Source organism: Erpetoichthys calabaricus, chromosome 16, assembly GCF_900747795.2.
Source record: "Erpetoichthys calabaricus chromosome 16, fErpCal1.3, whole genome shotgun sequence".
Taxonomy (NCBI): domain Eukaryota; kingdom Metazoa; phylum Chordata; class Cladistia; order Polypteriformes; family Polypteridae; genus Erpetoichthys; species Erpetoichthys calabaricus.
The window spans coordinates 60,295,311-60,314,650 of NC_041409.2; the positions used below are offsets into that span (position 1 = coordinate 60,295,311).

The following is a 19,340-nucleotide window of genomic DNA, read 5'->3' on the forward strand; positions in this document are numbered from 1 at the left end:
TTCTCCAGGACCAACATTTGACTCCTGGTGAGCCTGATCACTACCTCTGTGGAGTTGGCCGTTTCTCTCTGAGTGGGTTCCAGAGATGAGTGAGTGTGGGTTTGCGTATGTTCTACAGTAGACTGCCATCCCATCCAGGGTCGGTTCCTGCTTTTACCCCCCACACTGCAGGTATAGGCCGTAGCACCCTAAACACATTCAGAAACTGCGTGTACGGGTGCCCAGCATGAACAGCCCTCAGTGGTGCGTTTCTGTCCTGCAGTGTCTGAGGTTAGTGCTGCGTTGAAATGTTCAGATCCTGCTTCCGATAATCATTGTAACAAAGGTCGCCATAGAAACCAGCCAGCTAGAAATCGGATGCTAAAGACTCAAAATCTTTTATTCATTGAAATTGACAAAAAATACAGAATTATGTTGTATGAAGTTGATTCTGTTTTTTTTTTTTATGGAAACCCGAATTTCCAAAAAAAAAAATAAAAAATGTACCTTATTTTTTAGCTTACTTCCTCCTGATTATGACTAATATTTTGTCTTTAACAATTTGAAAACCTTCTATGTGGTATGTTATTTGTGCAAATTCTTGCATCCCATTACTATGTAAGGCAAATTTCTGTTTAACTATCCATCTACTGGAACCACAAACTGTAACTGCAACAGAGAAAAGATGACTCCAGGAGGCTGACCACGATACGCGTTCTATCCAGTGTCTTTGTTCTTTTGCCCAATTTTAACCATTTCTTTTTATTTGCCCTTTTCACATATGGCTTTTTAAAATATCTCCTTCTTAGGCCTCCATCCTAGTGTTGTCTTTTCTCTGTTGCACGTAACACTGTGTTGGGTGTGAACTTAAGGAAGAAACCAACTGAGGACCTGTAAGGCGATTGTTTCTCAGACCACACACTCTGATGTCCTTATCCTCTTAAGCAGTTGTCCATCTGAGCCTTCCTCATCTTTTTTTGTCATAGTTAGATTCAGTTTGGCTTTTTCTCTCAAGGCAGTAATAAACACCTTCAGATGAAATCTTCAGTGTCTTGGCAATCAGTCGCATAGAATAATCTTCATTCTGCACATAAGACAATAGACTAACGTGATTCTTGTGGAATTCTTGCTTCATTTTGGCCATTTTTGAACCCAGAACTAAACATTAGAAATGCCAGTACCTTGCAACCCAAGTGAATAGAATAACAGAATTCAGTGGTGCTAAATAAGGTTTCTCTAATAATCAATCTACATTTATACATGACTAATTATGTGTAAGCTAAGAAAGATGACCATTAGGACACTGAAGGAATAACTGCTGAAAATGGCACTCATCTGTGAATAATAAATTAAAAATCAGGCATTTCAAGCTGTAAGAGCCATTAGCAACACTAGTAATGTCTTGGTATCTTGACAAAAAGGTATTCATTTCTAACAAAAACATAAACATTTCTGTGCATACTTGTACTGTACATATTTTTTTACTTTTAGTAAATCTCTGACATAGTTGGGTACAAAGCCACTCTATGAAAATGTTAATATTTAGCTGCTCACCTCAATAACAGGTTATTATAATTGTTATTCTTCATAAATCATACCGATGAGTTTGCTTATCTTGTACTCTTGATTCTTATCATGGTTAAAATTGCTACATTAGAACAGTCTAGAGGAGAACAGGCCACTCAGCCCAACAACGCCCTCCAGTCCTATCCACTTAATTTTTCTGAAACAATATCAAGTCGAGTTTTGAAAGTCCCTAAAATCCTACTGCCTACCACACTACTTGGTAGATTATTCCATGTGTCTTTGGTTCTTTGTGTAAAGAAAAACTTCCTGAAGTTTGTGTGAAATTAACCCTTAACAAGTTTCCAGCTGTGTCCCCGTGTTCTTGTTGGACTCATTTTAAAGTCAGTCTTGATCCACTGGACTTAGAGGAGAGAGGTTGGGAGCATGCGTGGATTACAGTACATTGCCGCACCCACCGCACGACGAACCACCCAGATTGGGACCCGAGTGCAGCAGGTGACACCTCAGCACCACACTGCAACATTGTGAGACTTTTAATGGTGTCTGGAGTGCCAATCCTGCCACCAGCCCCCAAGTTTTCCCTGTAAATTGGAGGACCTGCTTGCAGGGCTGGAAGCAGATTAACGTCATACTCAGGATGAAGCACCTGTAGGTTAAGGGCCTTACACAAGGACTCAAAAGAGTGGAGTCACGTCTGGCGTTTACAGGATTTGAACCGGCAACCTTCTGATTGCTGGCGTGGATCCCTAGCCTCAGAGCCAGAACTGTACTAATTCCCTCCATAATTTTAAACACTTCAGTCATGTCACCTCTTAATCTCAATTTGGTTAAACTGAAAAGGTTCAGCTCCTTCATAGCTAATACTTCTTAATCCAAACATCAGCCTAGTTGCTGTCTTATGGACTCTCTGTAATGCTGCTATGTCATTTTTTGTAATATGGAGACCAAAACTGCATACTGTACTAGAGGTCAGACTTTACTAGCGTGCTCTAAATGTCATGTCATTTTCTCACCCACGTAATCCAGACCAGGGTCACTGGAGCCTAACCCAGGGTTCAAGACAGGAGCAAACCCTGGACAAGGCATCAGTCCATTGCAGGGTGAACACACACACACACACCAATCACACACTAGGGCCAATTTAGCATCACCAGTTCACCTAACCTGTGTAAACATGACTAAATAAAGAAACCTAACCTAACCTAACCTAAACCTAACCTGGATGTCTTTGGACCATACGAGGAAATCAGAGCACCTGGAGGGAACAAACGCAGACACAGGGAGAACATGCATATTCCACACACATAGGACCCAGGATGGGAACACTGGTCTCCTTACTGCGAGGCAGCAGAACTGCCACTGTCTTATAAATATATAAATATACATATATTAATTTGGCTTCAATGCATATGGGTCAAAGGTGACCTATGCATGCACAATTACAAAAATTAAAACCATTTATTCAAGCTTTATTTTACATAGTGCCTTTCATAGCAAGTTACCTTCAAAACACATAAGAATACAAAGCAAAATAACACAAAAGCATCAGATAATTTAAATAAAAGTTGCATTTTAGACTAATAATAAGAGACCTAGAAGATGGTAAAAATGTCCAGAATATGTTCCAATAGCATGAGCGTACATGTTAGCTGACCAGCAGTGAGACTCAGCAGGCAGCATGGCCTGGTCAGTCTTAGTGTGACCCATATATACCGCTAAGTGAACTGACCTCGAGGGTTCCTGAAGCTGATGTCACATTATGCAACTTCTAGTCATTAGGTATGCCACACTTACTGACCGCTGCTGCTGATTTCATCACTGACCATGTCTGATTACATGATTGAAAATCGCTGGCCAAGTCAAATTTAGCAACTGAGTACCAGCCTTTCTGCTCAGCCCATTTCACAACTCTCATAGTGTGCTGCCTGATGGAGCTGGTGCTGTATGAAGGGTTTGCAGGTGCAACAACAAACACATTTATTTATATACTATATTTTCATACATGGAAGTAGCTCAGAGTGCTTTAGAATATTAATAGCTAAGTGTAGTCACAAAAATAAAGTAAAGAAGTAAAGTAGTTCTTTATAAGAGTGGAGAATCTTACTATCCAGATGAATTACAAACTATGGTTAGATTGCCAGGGAGGACAGGAAAATAAAACCTCCAGTTGGGGTTGAGGATGTTAGAGAAAATGAACCTGTGCGGTTCCAAAGGTCAACAGACCACCAAGACCCCCCTGGGCATTACATAGTCCATGAATATGTCAACATTAACAGGATACTCTTGTGGAGTCCTCTTCAAGCCCAGCATTTCAGGTGGCTGAAGTATACTTAGACCAGGGGGAAGTGGCGCATAGCACCACCACAGAGTGCTAGAAAAAACAGAAAACACACAAAAGTAATGATTAGTGTCAGGAAACAGAACTGCAAACAGATACAACAAGTTCATCAGCAGTCTCAGAATTTTGTTTTCTTTTTTCCACTTTGTTGTGTTATTTAAAATATGTAACATCAGACAAGCAAGCTTCTCTTCTGCTTTATGAGGTCCAAAACAGCTTGTAGGAAACGGGGGTTCCTGAACACTATTAGTCCCAATAATGTCTTAAAATGCCCACCAGAGGGGATGCAACCATCAAATCTCAACTGGTCACAAAAAGGTCTAACATCAAACCTTCATAAATAAGAAGATTCCTTTTTATGAAAATGCTCTGTGTCACAAAATAAGATCAGAGGAGCACAAAGGCAAAGAAGAGGAATGAGGAGAACACATTCCAATACACGCATCCAAAGAATAGTCAAAAATGAAGCACAGAGGTGAAAAAATGTAGTAATTCACACAAGCCCAAAGAGAATTGACAATGACATCCATCAGCCCCAGCACAGTCAATGAACCGCAAGGGACTGCTGGTTTTCTCAGCCATTGTAGGGCTGTCCCTTGATGGTGATGGGCAGGTGGCAATGTCTTTTGAGAAACCACCCCTCAAACACATTACATATAGTAAAAGATACATAGAAACTAAATGATCAACAATAATAACATTAACAAAAGAATGCAAAATGAACCACACAGACATAAAAGAGGAATTTGAAGCCTTGTCTGAACTATAACACAGCCGCATTCCTTTCCTTGACATTGCATTATATGCATTGTTCTTCTGGATGGGTTTTCATTGGTTGTCAGCTCTCATGCAAACAGAGTTCTTCAGGGTGAGTCACAGACTAGTTGGAGTGACTTGATGAGTATGTTAGATTAGACAACTTGCTATTATGGGCGCATGACACAACTGTCTCTTACTGGCTAAGATTATGTAAATGTTAGCAGATGATCAATGAAAAATGAGTCTACTATGACATGGTCTTTAGAGAAGCAGAATGGCCGATTGCTGAGACTGTTCCCCCACTATTGTACACCCATGGCCACTCTCACTAGTTACAATGTTTCCTTCTTCAAGAATTCGCTGAGTGACTGCCCAAGGTTTAGTAGCACTGTGTCTCCTCTGTGCTGAGCATTCACATAGCAGCAAGTTCAACTCCCTTGTGGGTCTCATGACTGCCACTAGAGTAGTAGTTGCTTTCTGACCAGATGTTTCAATGCTTTTGACAGATTCTCCAGATTAAGACTTCACTGCAGTCAGCTGCAAAGATGTGGGATGCATTTGACAAGATGTATGACACTGTCGAGCAGGACATCATTCGGGTGCGCTACATTCTAGATTACATTCCATCTGACCTTGTCTCTGGAACAGCTTTGCAACAAACTGCAGAGAAGTTAAAGGTAAGCTGGACTCTCACTGGGTCTGTAAGTCTGTGTGTCTCCATGGCTAGCAAGGGCCTGGAAATTAAAGTTGATCCTGAAGTTTTAAATCCTCTGGGTGGTAAATCAGGTCTCACATCAATGCAAACAAGTGTCTTTTAAGAGAAAATCCAACCAAGAGGCTACCCATGGATCAACAGATGGAAAGTAGCCCCACTAACCTTTACTCTGTGAATGCCCCATAACTTAGCCTTACATGTTGGCATAGATGCCAAGCTGGCCAGCTGGTCTGATTCTCATGCTGGCCTTCTAATGGTTGTATTTGTCCTAAATTATAGAGTTAATAATATGTTTTTTATTTATTCATAGGCGCCTTTATAAACACTCAAGGACACCAAACAATAGATAAAACTCACATTATAAACAAAACTAAAAATACAAAAATTAAAATCAGACAGAGAAATTATAATCAAAGAGAAAAAGCAGTCTTAAACAGATGAGTTTTAAGTTTAGACTTGAAAAATGAGAATGAATCCAAATTTCTAAGCTCAGATGGTAGTGAGATACAAAGCATTCAGTTGCTCTGCTCCCCATGGTGGTAAGACGGGCAAAGAGGACAGTCAAGTGGATGGAGGAAGAGGATCTGAGGGTGCAGGAGGGAATGGCAACATGGAGGAGGTCGGACAGATATGGAGGGGCGAGGTTGTGGATAGCCTTAAAAGTTAACAGGAGAATTTTGAAGTCAATGTGGAACTTAACTGGAAGCCAGTGAAGCTGCTGCAAGACAGGAGTGATATAGTGAGTTGAGGGGGTTCTAGTAAAGATGCGGGCAGTGACAAGGCTATGAACAAGGATAGCAGTGGTGTGGGGAGTGAGGGAGGGGCGAATACGATTAATGTTATGTAGGTGGAAATATGCAGACCGGGAGATGTTATTGATGTGGGACTGAAAAGATAAAGTACTAATCAAGGATGACCCCCAGATTTCCTTATATTTCTGTCTGAATAAGACACCCCTAGTGAGCTCAACATTGTTAATCAGTCTCCTTCTACACGTTCACTGGGGTCTGAAATGCCAACAGGGCTGTGTGAGTCTTAGGCACCTAAGATGTTGAATGCCATGGGGTTTACAGTGCCTATAAAAAGGGTTCACCCTCTTGGAAGTTTTCACACTTTATTGTTATGCAACATTGAATCACTTGGATTTTTTTTCAAACTAATGAACAGAAAAATACTTTCTAATGTGAAAGTGAAAACAAATCTCTGCAAAGTGATCTGAATTAACTACAAATATAAAACATGAAACCCCTAAATCATCAGTGGTGTGGTGAATTGGCTTTAGAAGTCACAGAATTAGTTCAGTGGAAGACCACCGGTCTGGGGTTTCCATTGATTGAAGTATAAATACACCTGATCTGGGAGGTCCGACTTGTGATCAGTCAGTATGGTGGCCTAACCTATGCAATGAAGACAAAAGAACACTCCAAGCAACTCCGTGAAAAGCACAAGTCAGGGGATGGACACAAACAAACCTCCAAGTCACTGAATATCCCTTGGAGTTCAGTTAAATCAGTCATGAAAAATGGAAAGAGTGTGGCACAACTATGATTCTGCTTGAGCAGGCCATTCACCAATATCAAGTGACTGTCCAGGAAAAAAAAGACCAGCAAGAGAGGTCACCAGGAGTCCTCTGACAACTCCATAGGAGCTACAAGCTACAGTGGAAGAGACTGAAGAGATTGTATAGACAGCAACTGTTGTCTTGGTGCTTCTTCAGCCACAGCTTTATGGGAGGATTGCAAGGAGAAAAAACAGACATGACAACTCAGATTGAATTTGGTAGAAGGCACATGAGAGACTCTGAAGTCAAATGGAAGAAGGTTTGATGGTCTGATGAGACCAAAATTGAACTTTTTAGCCATCAGACTGAATGCTGCATTACACTACAGTTTATCAAAAACACACCATCCCCACCATAAAGAATGGCAGTGGCAGCATCAGGCTGTGAGGATGCTTCTCTGCAGCAGGCTCTGAGAGGCTTGTGATGGTAGAGGGGGAAAATTAAAGCAGAAAAATATGGGGAAATCCTGGAAGAGAACCTGATGAGGTCTGCAAGAAACCTGTGCCTTGGGTGGAGACTTGTCTTCCAGCAAGATGAGAACCCCAAGCAGAAAGATGAAGCTACACAGGTATAGCTTCAAAACAGTGACATTAATGTCCTGGATCTCAATCCAACTGAAGATCTGTGGATGGACTTTATAACTGCTGGTTGACGCACAATCCCCATGCAACATGACAGAGCTTGAGCAGCTTTGCAAAGAAGAACGGGGAACAGGGTCCAGATTTACAAAGCTGATAGAGAGAGACCTGAGCACACAGACACAAGGGTGTCATGGCCACTGAATACTTGACACGATGGGGTGAATACTTATGTGATCTCTTATTTTGTGTTTTATATTTATATTAATTTGGACCAGTTTGCAGAGATCTCTTTTCATTTTGATATTAACAAGTCAATCTGTTGATTAGTGCCATTAAAACCAAAATAAATTTGCAGGGATTCCATGTTGTATAACAATAAAATGTGAAAACATCCAACCTCCAAGATTCTTTTTACAGGTACTTTATGATGACAATGTCTCCCATGTGCTTTACTTTTCTCATACTGTATGTCATACTTGAGCGGATCTCTAACACCAGGTCTGGATAAATCACCAAAATCAAAGAGGAACCACACTGGAAACAGACAACTGGTTCACCTGATCAGTACAGGATTTGCTTGCAGTCCATGATTTGCTGACACTAAATGCCTTCTTCTTTGCAGGCCCTGCAGGCCAAGGCCGAGAAGAGCGAGGAATCCTGGAGCCATCTGAGCGAGCAGTTTACCCACTTGAGCATCCACTGCAGGCCTTCAGCAGTTGCCCTTCTCAGTGAAAACCTCCAGGTGGCACGCAGACGGTAAAAGCTCATATGCTCTTCACTGCCACTACAAGCTTCATTTTTCTCCCACTTTTTAGGGTTCCATTCCCAGTTTTAGCCATTCTGTGGTATTTACACTCTCTGCTCCTTGGTTCCCCACACTCCAGGAGCAGGACTGTTGACTAAAAAGCAGCATAACTGGCTCGCCATTCTGTTTCCATTAGTGTCACTTGTCCCCCAATCACCTAAATTATGAGGGTGTGGGCAGGCTATGTACCCACTGTGACCACTAGAGGGTGTTGCAGCACCGCGAATCTCAGACACAACGTCATTAACACCAGTTCCAGCATAAGTGAAATGTTTATTCACACCAAGTACAGTACCTTGTTCAAAGGCTGTTCATTAACCAACATAATTATTTTCCTTCTTTTTTCCTCACTCTTTTTCTACTCCTCCAGACGAGCTTTTTCCTTCTACCACTCGCCTAGAGGAGGTCAAGTGGTCTCTTTTATCTTGGATCTGGGAGTGCTTCCCGTGTTAGGGCATAGAAAGTACTTCCAGGTCATTTGGAAGTCCCAAAAAGTATGGGTTGTGAACCCCATCAGCTCCCCCTGGCAGACTCTGTGGAACCCAACAGGGCTGTGCCAAGGGACTACAATTCCCAGCATGCCCTGAGGGCATCCGTGTGGAAATCCAAATCCAGGGAGGCTACCACCTAGTGTATTGGTGGAGAAAATATTTATCAGTACTCATCTCCCCCATTCCTTCCATTGCACTGGCCTCCCAGCGGGGTTAGGGTTCTTGTTCAGTCCCAGTTGGGATGCCACTCTCTTCATGTTGTTCATTACACCAAATACACACCCAGGGGGCTGTAAAAAGCCCTTCTTCTGCTTCTTCCATGTTGATTACAATACTCAAAAGAACTTTCTGGACTTTTTCCCCCGTTTTGAAGTTTTTGGGTTCCATTATGTTGTCGATCTCTGCTTCTGACATCTTAAACGAGAGTCGTGTAACTGTCAAGGCAGAAATAGAGCAATTGCTGCTCGAACAATTCAGAGGGCCTGTCATTTCAGAAGCTTTGCTGGATTTTAGTGTTTCTTTTACCTTTTGAATCATTCTTTGGATGACATTTACTTTTTTTTTGTTTTGTGCTAAAAATAAAGATAGATTTAAGTAATAACATTCTTCAACTAGAGACAAAGATTATCAAAGAAAAGTAATAAAAAATTCAGAAATACTCAATAGAGGTAAAACAGTGTATATTGAGCTTAATTAAAGACTTAACAAAAAAAGTCATTTCAATATTGTAAACTTAGTCTTAATCCACTAGGTTTTAGCATAACCTTTAGAAGCTCATCACATCCTCGTGTGACCAGCATGAGTGTCGTTAAAAAAGTAGAAAAGAGCGAATGGCTGGTTACGTGTCTCTCAGGAGGCAGACATTCGAAAACACTAAACAGAAACTGTAGTCTTACGAGCAGAAGAGGGTGACTCAATCAAGCAAACTTTAATGGAAATCAAGGCAAAAAACATACTTCTGGAATTCTTAGTTTGAATCCTTCAGTTCTGAACAAAAAAATAATTTCATTAGTAATTATTTTTTAAGAGACTAATCTATACTGAAAGCCCTCAACCTTAAGTGTGCTTCTTCCAATATGCTATCAGGTGATGCGTACAAAGTGATCTCAGGCAACAAGGAAGCACCCTTCGATGCAAAACATGACATGAAGGTTAAAGTTTCATTATTAAAGAAATAAAATGGGGCAGAAATTTATAAAAATTCATCAGTTATTTAATGGACAGATTTTGCTGAGCTCGATTTATGTTAATCAGGTGCAAAACACCAACACTTTGTTTTCCTGCGTGTTATGACCACCAGGGGGCACTGAACACCTGACACAAGTCCCACAGACACAGTTCCTTGTTAAAATAAAGTTATTTTATTCCATAATACAACCTTAACTGATACTTTAAGCCAGTCCTGCACAGAATAATAGAACCTGGATGCCTTCCACTCCTCCTTATCGAGTGTTACCCCCTTCCTCCCAACTCTGACTCCGAGAGGCAAGTGGGGCATCTTCCTTTATCTTAGACCCAGAAGTGTTCCCAGTGCCAGAGCACTGCCTGACGGAAGCACTTCCACATCAGACAGAAGCCCCTTGAAGTAGGGGCAGCATTCTCCTGTAGTTCTCCTTGGTGGCACCCAGAAGGATTGACCCATGGAACTTCAATTCCCAGGCTTCCCTGCAGATAACTTAGCCTAGGGAGGCTGCCACCTATTGTGTTGACAGGGCAAATAGATGATACAGGTTGCTTCTCCTTGTCCCTCCAGTATACTGACCTCCCGGCCAGGTAAGGAATCGTGAACCATCCTGGCCAGGACATCAAACCCATGTTTGGTGCCCATGACACTGTTAAAACACATCTGTGTCTTTATGAGTACTCATTATGTAATCAGTAATTTGTAAATTTTATACTTGTACCTACCTGTGAAATTGTCACAGCACTCTGTCCCTGCACTCAGTGAAGAGTGCTATACAAAAATAAACTGAATTGAATTTAATTTGCAGAAGATGTAGACATCCACCCCCAAAGCTAGAATGGGTTCCCAATAAACTTTTTACAATTAATATAAAAATAGATTTGTGTCTTTGTGAATCAACAACAGTGATGAAGAAAGCATCCTCGTAAATTGTGCGTGATATGGAGGTCAACATTCACTTAGGATGAGTCTCATATCAAGGAGACATTGCCTGTCCAGCTTCTTGCTAACTAGCGCGCATGGACTAGGAATGGTGAATATTTCATCTTCTGTTTTCTAGAGTGTGTCACGTGACTGATCCAATCAGCATACGGTTAGGCACTTTTTCCTCTTTTTGCGTATATGAACTGTCTGGGGTATGAATGGGTGACATGTTCTCTGCAGTTTCTTATTAAATCTAAGCTCACCAATTTAGGTAGAATGTGAATGATTAGAACATTTTAATGAGAACAGGCTGTTCCTCACATCAGGTCTTGTCAATGCTGTATATACTGTATCTGTTTCTCCAGAAGAACATTGAGTCAAGTTTTGAAGGCCCCTAAAATACTACAGTCTGCCACAAAACTTGGTAACGTACTTTATGTGTCCATAATATGGTTTTAATATTTGAACAAAAACTTTCCAATTTTTGTGTGAAAACTACCCTTGATGGGTTTCCATCTTTGCCTCCATGATCTTGTGAAGAGCTCATTTAAACTGACAACTGGGATCCACTGTACTAATTTCCTTCATAATTTTGAACACTTCAGTCATGTCACCTGTTCATTTCTGTTTACTTATACTGAAAGGTTCAGTTCTTTCACTCTTTCCTAATAGCTCAAACCTCTCAATCTCTAGTCACTCTTCTCTGAACTTTCTCTATTGCTGCTATGTTTTTTTTTTTGTAACCCAAAGACCAAAACTATACAAAGTACTCCAGATGAGGCCTCACCAGTGTGATGTATAAGTTAAGCATAACCCCCCATCCTATTAGCCTTCTTCATTGCTTTTGGTACAATATCTAGTTGTAGATAGCAGTGAGTCCATGATGATTCCTTGATTCTTCTCATAAGTTGTACTTTCAAGTTTAAGACACCCCTGTTGTATATTCTTATTATTCTTCTTATTGTTAACTCCTTTTATTGACAAATTTGTCCAGGTCCTTCCATAATGATTAATCTGATTTTAGATTATCTGCCATTCCACCTAGTTTAGCATCAGCTTAACCAGTTTTGTATGTCTATGTTATTAAATTAATTTATATATACTAGGGGGTTCCCCCCGACTCGCTTCGCTCGCCAGCCGCTTCGTGTCTCTGCTGCTCATGTTGTGAAGAAGGTGGCTGAACGCACCCCAAGGAGATGCGGTCGCTCCTCTGAAACCCCCTCTTAAATGGTGATACAATGGGAAGCAAATAGTTTTTTTTACCTCCTCTTTGCTCAATCAGCTGCTGGCTTGCTGCTGCTGCTGCCGTGCCACATGATCTGCATCTTGTGCAGTGCTTCGAACATTTAAAAGCCTGTACAGCAGCTGTCCTACTCTTTGTGTTTTATTTCCGGCCCCGAGCGTGGCTAAATCTTTTGGCACAAAGTCCCGTCTCTCGAGACGTGAGTTCTTGATATTTTTTAGTTTACAATTTAAAAAGGGAATAAGAATCTGAAAATCTAATAACATTACATTAAAGTTCAAGTAGTACTAGGGTCTGCGGTGGGTTGGCACCCTGCCCGGGATTGGTTCCCTGCCTTGTGCCCTGTGTTGGCTGGTATTGGCTCCAGCAGACCCCCGTGACCCTGTATTCGGATTCAGCGGGTTGGAAAATGGATGGATGGATGGATGGATAGTACTAGGGTGTTGTACCGTGTTAGCCATTATGAATGTAGAGAAAAGCCAAGCAAAATGACACCTTTTATTGGCTAACTAGAAAGATTACAATATGCAAGCTTTCATGGCAACTCAGGCCCCTTCTTCAGGCAAGGTGATCTTGCCTGAAGAAGGGGCCTGAGTTGCCTCGAAAGCTTGCATATTGTAATCTTTCTAGTTAGCCAATAAAAGGTGTCATTTTGCTTGGCTTTTCTCTACATTAAAGTTCAATAAATTCTGGAAAGAATGATACTAAACATATATATGTAGGTTTGAAAATAAGCTCGATTTAAAGCGTGACAAAAAATGTCACATAAAAAACGATGCACTTTTAGGCTTAGGATTTTATATATATATAGTGTAGATTAGAAAGTCCTGGCATTGATCCTTGAAGAACACCACTTTACCTGTCACCTAAAGTTCCACTTTCCATAACCCGTTGCTCTTGGCATTCTTCTGCACAATGTGACTTGAACTCCTACTTGTTTTAGTTTGATCAGTGGCCTCCCATATGGGACAATTACAAACGCTTTCTGAAAATCAAGTGAAATAATTTCATATACAGTATGTCTCTCTAATATCTGCTTTTGTTGCTTACTCATGACTTTCAGCCTATTAGTGAAACGCGAGACCTCCCATCTAAACCCCTGCTGACTGCTCACTGATATCCCCGTTATTGACATGTGCTGCTCAATCTTTTTCTTCATAATTCCTTCCACTTCCCAGGGTTCACCCAGCCCTGGAGACTACTCTGGAATTAATGGGCACTGTCAAGAAACATCTCTAGATGGGACAGCAGTTACTCATAGGTCTGCCGCCAGTCTCCTTTATTGGGCCATTTTGGAGTATCTGCTTAGACTGTAAACTGAGGACCCATCAGAGCAAGCAGAGCATTCATCCTAGCTTGTAAAATGGGAGCACTCAAGTCCTTCCATTGCCATTTTCCCCGATGCATGGAAAACTCCATTGTTACTTGAATTGGCCAGTTTTTCAAAGATCCCAGTGCTCAGTGATTTTTGAAAAATACGTGTCAAGGTTTTATTTAAGCACTCACTGACCTCCTTGAGCACCTTAGGGTCAATCCCTTACTTGATTTCAGTTTGCCAGTACATGTGAGGTGACTGGTTTGATGGTGTATGGCTTTTAGTTGTCTTCTTTGTTCCACTGACTTAGCCAAGTTAGTTGTGGTACATTTGGAACTTTTTTTGTTTCTCTGACATTCCAGTTATTATCAACTGACAAACGTGAAAGGAAGTTTGAATAAAGCATGATCTCAATGTATTTAAGATGAGTGGCCAATGTTTCTTCTATGCTTTCACGTTACATTTCGGTAGATCAGCCCAACCCCTTAGTAAGAGGTTCCTCTGCCCATTTTGTATTATTCTGTGTTTATCTCACCACTGTGGCTGAAGTTTGAATAGCAAATGTTTTGTCTTCATTTTCGCAGTGTACCTCAGGTGATCAGCTTGACAGAAGTGGGGGTGCGACTTTCTTACCCTTTAGTTTTCCTTGTCCAGTTTGGCTGGGGGTATAAATGGTGAATGCACCTTCTGCGGTCTCCCACCATATCAACGAGGGCCAATTTGCCTGGAGTAAAAGTGAATAGAATAGAATACTGTATATGAACTTACCAATCCATTCAGGGTATTACTTGGAGACATTCTTTCCAGTATTTTAATAAATCTGACGTGGCAGATTTGAATGGCGTATAACTAGGAATCATTTCCTCCTGGTTTCTCTTTATGTTTGAATTACAGTTAGGTCCATAAATATTTGGACAAAGAGAACTTTTTTCTAATTTTGGTTCTGTACATTACCACAATGAATTTTAAATGAAACAACTCAGATGCAGTTGAAGTGCAGACTTTCAGCTTTAATTCAGTGGGGTGAACAAAACGATTACATAAAAATGTGAGGCAACTAAAGCATTTTTTGAACACAATCCCTTCATTTCAGGGGCTCAAAAGTAATTGGACAAATGAAATAACTGGAAATAAAATGTTCATTTCTAATACTTGGTTGAAAACCCTTTGCTTGCAATGACAGCCTGAAGTCTTGAACTCATGGACATCACCAGATGCTGGGTTTCCTCCTTTTTAATGCTCTGCCAGGCCTTTACTGCAGCGGCTTTCAGTTGCTGTTTGTTTGTGGGCCTTTCTGTCTGAAGTTTAGTCTTCAACAAGTGAAATGCCTGCTCAATTGGGTTAAGATCAGGTGACTGACTTGGCCATTCAAGAATTTCCCACTTCTTTGCTTTAATAAACTCCTGGGTTGCTTTGGCTGTATGTTTTGGGTCATTGTCCATCTGTATCATGAAACGCCGCCCAATCCATTTGACTGCATTTAGCTGGATTTGAGCAGACAGTATGTCTCTGAACACCTCAGAATTCATTTGGCTGCTTCTGTCCTGTGTCACATCATCAATAAACACTAGTGTCCCAGTGCCACTGGCAGCCATGCACGCCCAAGCCATCACACTGCCTCCACCGTGTTTTACAGATGATGTGGTATGCTTTGGATAATGAACTGTTCCACGCCTTCTCCATACTTTCTTCTTGCCATCGTCCTGGTAGAGGTTGATCTTGGTTTCATCTGTCCAAAGAATGTTTTTCCAGAACTGTGCTGGCTTTTTTAGATGTTCTTTAGCAAAGTCCAATCTAGCCTTTCTATTCTTGAGGCTTATGAGTAGCTTGCACCTTGCAGTGCACCCTCTGTATTTACTTTCATGCAGTCTTCTCTTTATGGTAGACTTGGATATCGATACGCCTACCCCCTGGAGAGTGTTGTTCACTTGATTGGCTGTTGTGAAGGGGTTTCTCTTCACCATGGAAATGATTCTGCGATCATCCACCACTGTTGTCTTCCGTGGACGTCCAGGTCTTTTTGCGTTGCTGAGTTCACCAGTGCTTGCTTTCTTTCTCAGGATGTACCAAACTGTACATTTTGCCACTCGTAATATTGTAGCAATTTCTCGGATGGGTTTTTTCTGTTTTCGCAGCTTAAGGATGGCTTCTTTCACCTGCATGGAGAGCTCCTCTGACCGCATGTTGTCTGCTCACAGCAAAATCTTCCACATGCAAGCACCACACCTCAAATCAACTCCAGGCCATTTATCTGATTAATTGATAATGACATAACGACGGACTTGCCCACACCTGCCCATGAAATAGCCTTTGAGTCAATTGTCCAATTACTTTTGAGCCCCTGAAATGAAGGGATTGTGTTCAAAAAATGCTTTAGTTGCCTCAAATTTTTATGCAATCGTTTTGTTCACCCCACTGAATTAAAGCTGAAAGTCTGCACTTCAACTGCATCTGAGTTGTTTCATTTAAAATTCATTGTGGTAATGTACAGAACCAAAATTAGAAAAAAGTTGTCTCTGTCCAAATATTTATGGACCTAACTGTACAAGATCCTGAAAGAGCATGAATGGGAGACATTGTTTCCAGTCTCTTAGTGACAAGGAGATATTTCTTCCCTAATTTCCCTCCAGCACTACTGGTGTGACAAGTCTGAATACTTTAAAATCGGTTTCCTTATAATCTGAAACTTGACTGGTTGTTATTTTGCTAAAGTTAGATGAACAGAAACTTGATGAACTACGTTAGGCTGAATAGTCCGTTCTTGTCAAAATGGTTCTTTTGTTCACCTTTTTCTCAATCTGTCTGAGACACAGCCTGCAACCATAGATGATAATTTCCAAAACATGTGCCATTTTGATGAATTCTCATTCTAAAATCCTCCTGTCACATCTCTCTGCTGTAGGCATCTCTGGCTTAGCCCGTCAATGGTTCACATCATATCTCTCTAATAGATAACAGTTTGTCACACTCGACTGATATAAATCCTCCACCTTACCTGTGTCACGTGGTGTCCCTCAGGGTTCAGTCCTTGGGCCATTACTTTTTCTACTTTATATCCTTCCTTTGGGTCAGATTATTCACAGACATGGCCTTAACTTCCACTGTTATGCACACGATATACACTTATACAGATTCACTACAGATTTACCTCCCAGGACACTCTCTGACTGCATCACTGATCTTAAGCTATGGATGGAAAATAACTTTCTCAAACTTAATGGCAATAAAACTGAAGTGTTACTGGTAGGTCCAAAATCCCAACTTTCTCTGTTTCTGTTGATGGTACACTTGTCAAACCTGCTCCTGTTGTCAGAAATCTTGGTGTTTTGTTTGATTCGTCACTTAACTTTGAGCTACACATTAGGACTCTTTCCAAAATTTCATTCTATTATCTCTGTAACATTGCCCACCTCCGTCCTTTTCTGTTCTTTAATGATGCTCAAACTCTAGTTCATTGTTTCCTAATGTTTCATTTTGCCTCCCTGCAAAATCTATACAGAAGCTACTGTTCTCTCCCAACTTCACTGGTTACTGGTTCCATCAAGGATTAAATTCAAGATTCTGCTTCTCATCTTCAAAGCCCTACATAACCTTGCCCTCCTCTACCTCACTCAGCTCCTAGCTCCATACACTCCTTTTCACTCTCTCAGGTCCTCCAGCAGTAATCTCCTTACAGTCCCACGCACCAGACTCTCCACCTTGGGAGGCAGGTCCTTCAGTGCTATAGCCCCTCAACTCTGGAACTCTCTTCCTCAGTCTCTACGAGATTGCTCCTGTTTCTGCACTTTTAAATCGCAACTGAAAACTTTCCTCTTCTACGAACTTTTGTCATCTGTGTATTTTTTTTTTTTACTCTGTATATAAAGCAAGCTTGGGTTTGTGAAAGGCACTAAATAAATGTAACTTATTATTATTAAAATGACATGAATGGGCTCTTTGGGCAGGTACACTGGCAACTTCCTTTGTCTCTCATTCCTTTGCCAGATGGGCAGCAGTCAATGAAAACCTCGCGGACCAGATGTTCAGAACTCAGGAGTCGCTGCGGCTCAGGCAGAAGTGCGAGGAATTGTGTGCAGAGTACAAGGCCCAACTCAGCAGGCTTGAGGACGAGTGCCAGAAGGTGCTGACTTTTGAGGCTAGCCAGGACAGCGCCATGTTGGACCTTCAAGGCAAAGTAGAGGCCGTAAAGGTGAATGATGCATGCTTTCTTTGCCTTGTGTTTCCAAAGAGGTTTTGTTGCTCAGTGTTGATTGCCAGGAAAGTGTTAAGGTGATCTAAATTAAATGAAAATTATAGCTTATAGTGCCTTTCATTCAAAGAAAAATAAAATCATCCATTTTTGAACCGTCTTATTGAAGTTGAGAGTTGATGGCAGGGCCGTCTTAATGTATAGGTCCAATGGGCACTGCCTGGAGGGGCCAGGAGCATAGTTTCTGATGCTTGTGTATGTTTCTGTTTTGCTGTCAAAACTGTGGCCTCACTACACTACTTTGCCTGGGCACCTATGATGCTGTTAAGACAGCCCTGATTGATGGAGCCTTCACTGACAGCGTCACTGAGAAGGCAAGGAACCAGTCCTGGGTGGGGTGCCTGTCCATCACTGGGCATACTCACTCACATACCCACACTTGCTCACATTGGCTAATTCTAAGTCCCCAGTTAATCCCCATTAACTGGTAGCTTGTTGCAAAGCTGGGGGGGAATGCTGTTTGTTGGGGGGGGTGTGTATTGGACTTGTTGGAGAAACCGTCACACAGAATTATTACCAGAAAAATGAAAGGTGTAATCAAACCTGGTTACTGGGAAAGGAACCGAAAAATAGAGTAAGCAGGAACCAAAACAAGATACTGTGTATTTACAAAATAATCAATATACAAGAAAAAATTGTCAAAGTATATAATTCCACTCTATGATTTTTTTTAATAAAGCAAAAGCAATTTTTATAGAAAAAAAGTATTGTATTGTAGAAAAGGCGCTATATAGTGCCCGGCCCAGCACAGACTTACGCAGAGGCATGTGTAAAATAAAGTCTTTTTATTTTTCTTCAACTGGAGGGCAATTCTTCCCCGTAATCCCCCCAGCCATAACACAGTCCCATAAGCACTTATACAGCACAAACAATACTCTTTTCTCTCCACCTTGGCACCACCACTCCTCCCAGGCAACCTCGTCCTCTTCCTCCCAATTCTGGCTCCTGAGTGGTGGATACTGTCCCTTTTTATAGCCCACCCAGAAGTGCCCCAGGTGCTTGATCACCTGCGGCTAATTGCACTTCCGGGTGGGGCTGCAGAGATGTCCAGGTGGGTTCCTGGCTCCAAGCAGCACCCCCTGACGGCCACCCCAGCTCCCCACAGGGTTGTGGAGAACTCCATCCCCCAGGAAACCCTGCGGGAAACTGAGGCACCATAGTCAGCCAGGGAGGCTGCCACCATGCGTCCCGGGGGAGGTAGTGAGATGTCCATAGCTGCTCCCCCGGAACATATATAGAAGGGGCGTCCTGGCCGGGCATGGGACCCGGCCGCCTGTCACAGTATATAAGGCAAATAACGTCTCAAAATCACTTGCATAGGATTACAATAAAAGTAGTAAACACAATTCAATAAACATATGTAAAAACAAAACATTATCACAAACTAGTTATATACTCACTTTAAATATCCCTTGCATAATACAACAAAAATTGAAAACCCAACAGAGAACTGAAGTGAATTGGAAAGGTACTTCAGAGGAATGACAGTGTTTCTTTAACTATATTAACAATTATAACACTAATCTATCTTTTCCATTTACCATATATACTCGTGTATAAATTGATGTCTTGAAACACGAAAAATCGATTATAAAATCAGACCCCAACTTATACACCCGTTCAACAATGCAACACTTATTTTTTTATTATTCATCTTCTTGCTTCCTCCA

The 19,340-nt window shown here is 41.4% G+C and overlaps 1 protein-coding gene across 2 annotated transcripts in view; it reads left to right on the forward strand.

Moving 5' to 3' along the window:
• Positions 1–19,340, forward strand: part of syne2b (spectrin repeat containing, nuclear envelope 2b) — a 524,337-nt gene that overhangs the window by 388,189 nt on the left and 116,808 nt on the right. For both annotated transcript variants that reach the window (XM_051919949.1, XM_051919950.1), the window contains 3 exons: positions 5,110–5,280; positions 8,083–8,216; positions 17,406–17,610. In XM_051919949.1, coding sequence (XP_051775909.1) covers positions 5,110–5,280; positions 8,083–8,216; positions 17,406–17,610 — 510 coding nt within the window. The remainder of the gene's footprint in view (positions 1–5,109; positions 5,281–8,082; positions 8,217–17,405; positions 17,611–19,340) is intronic.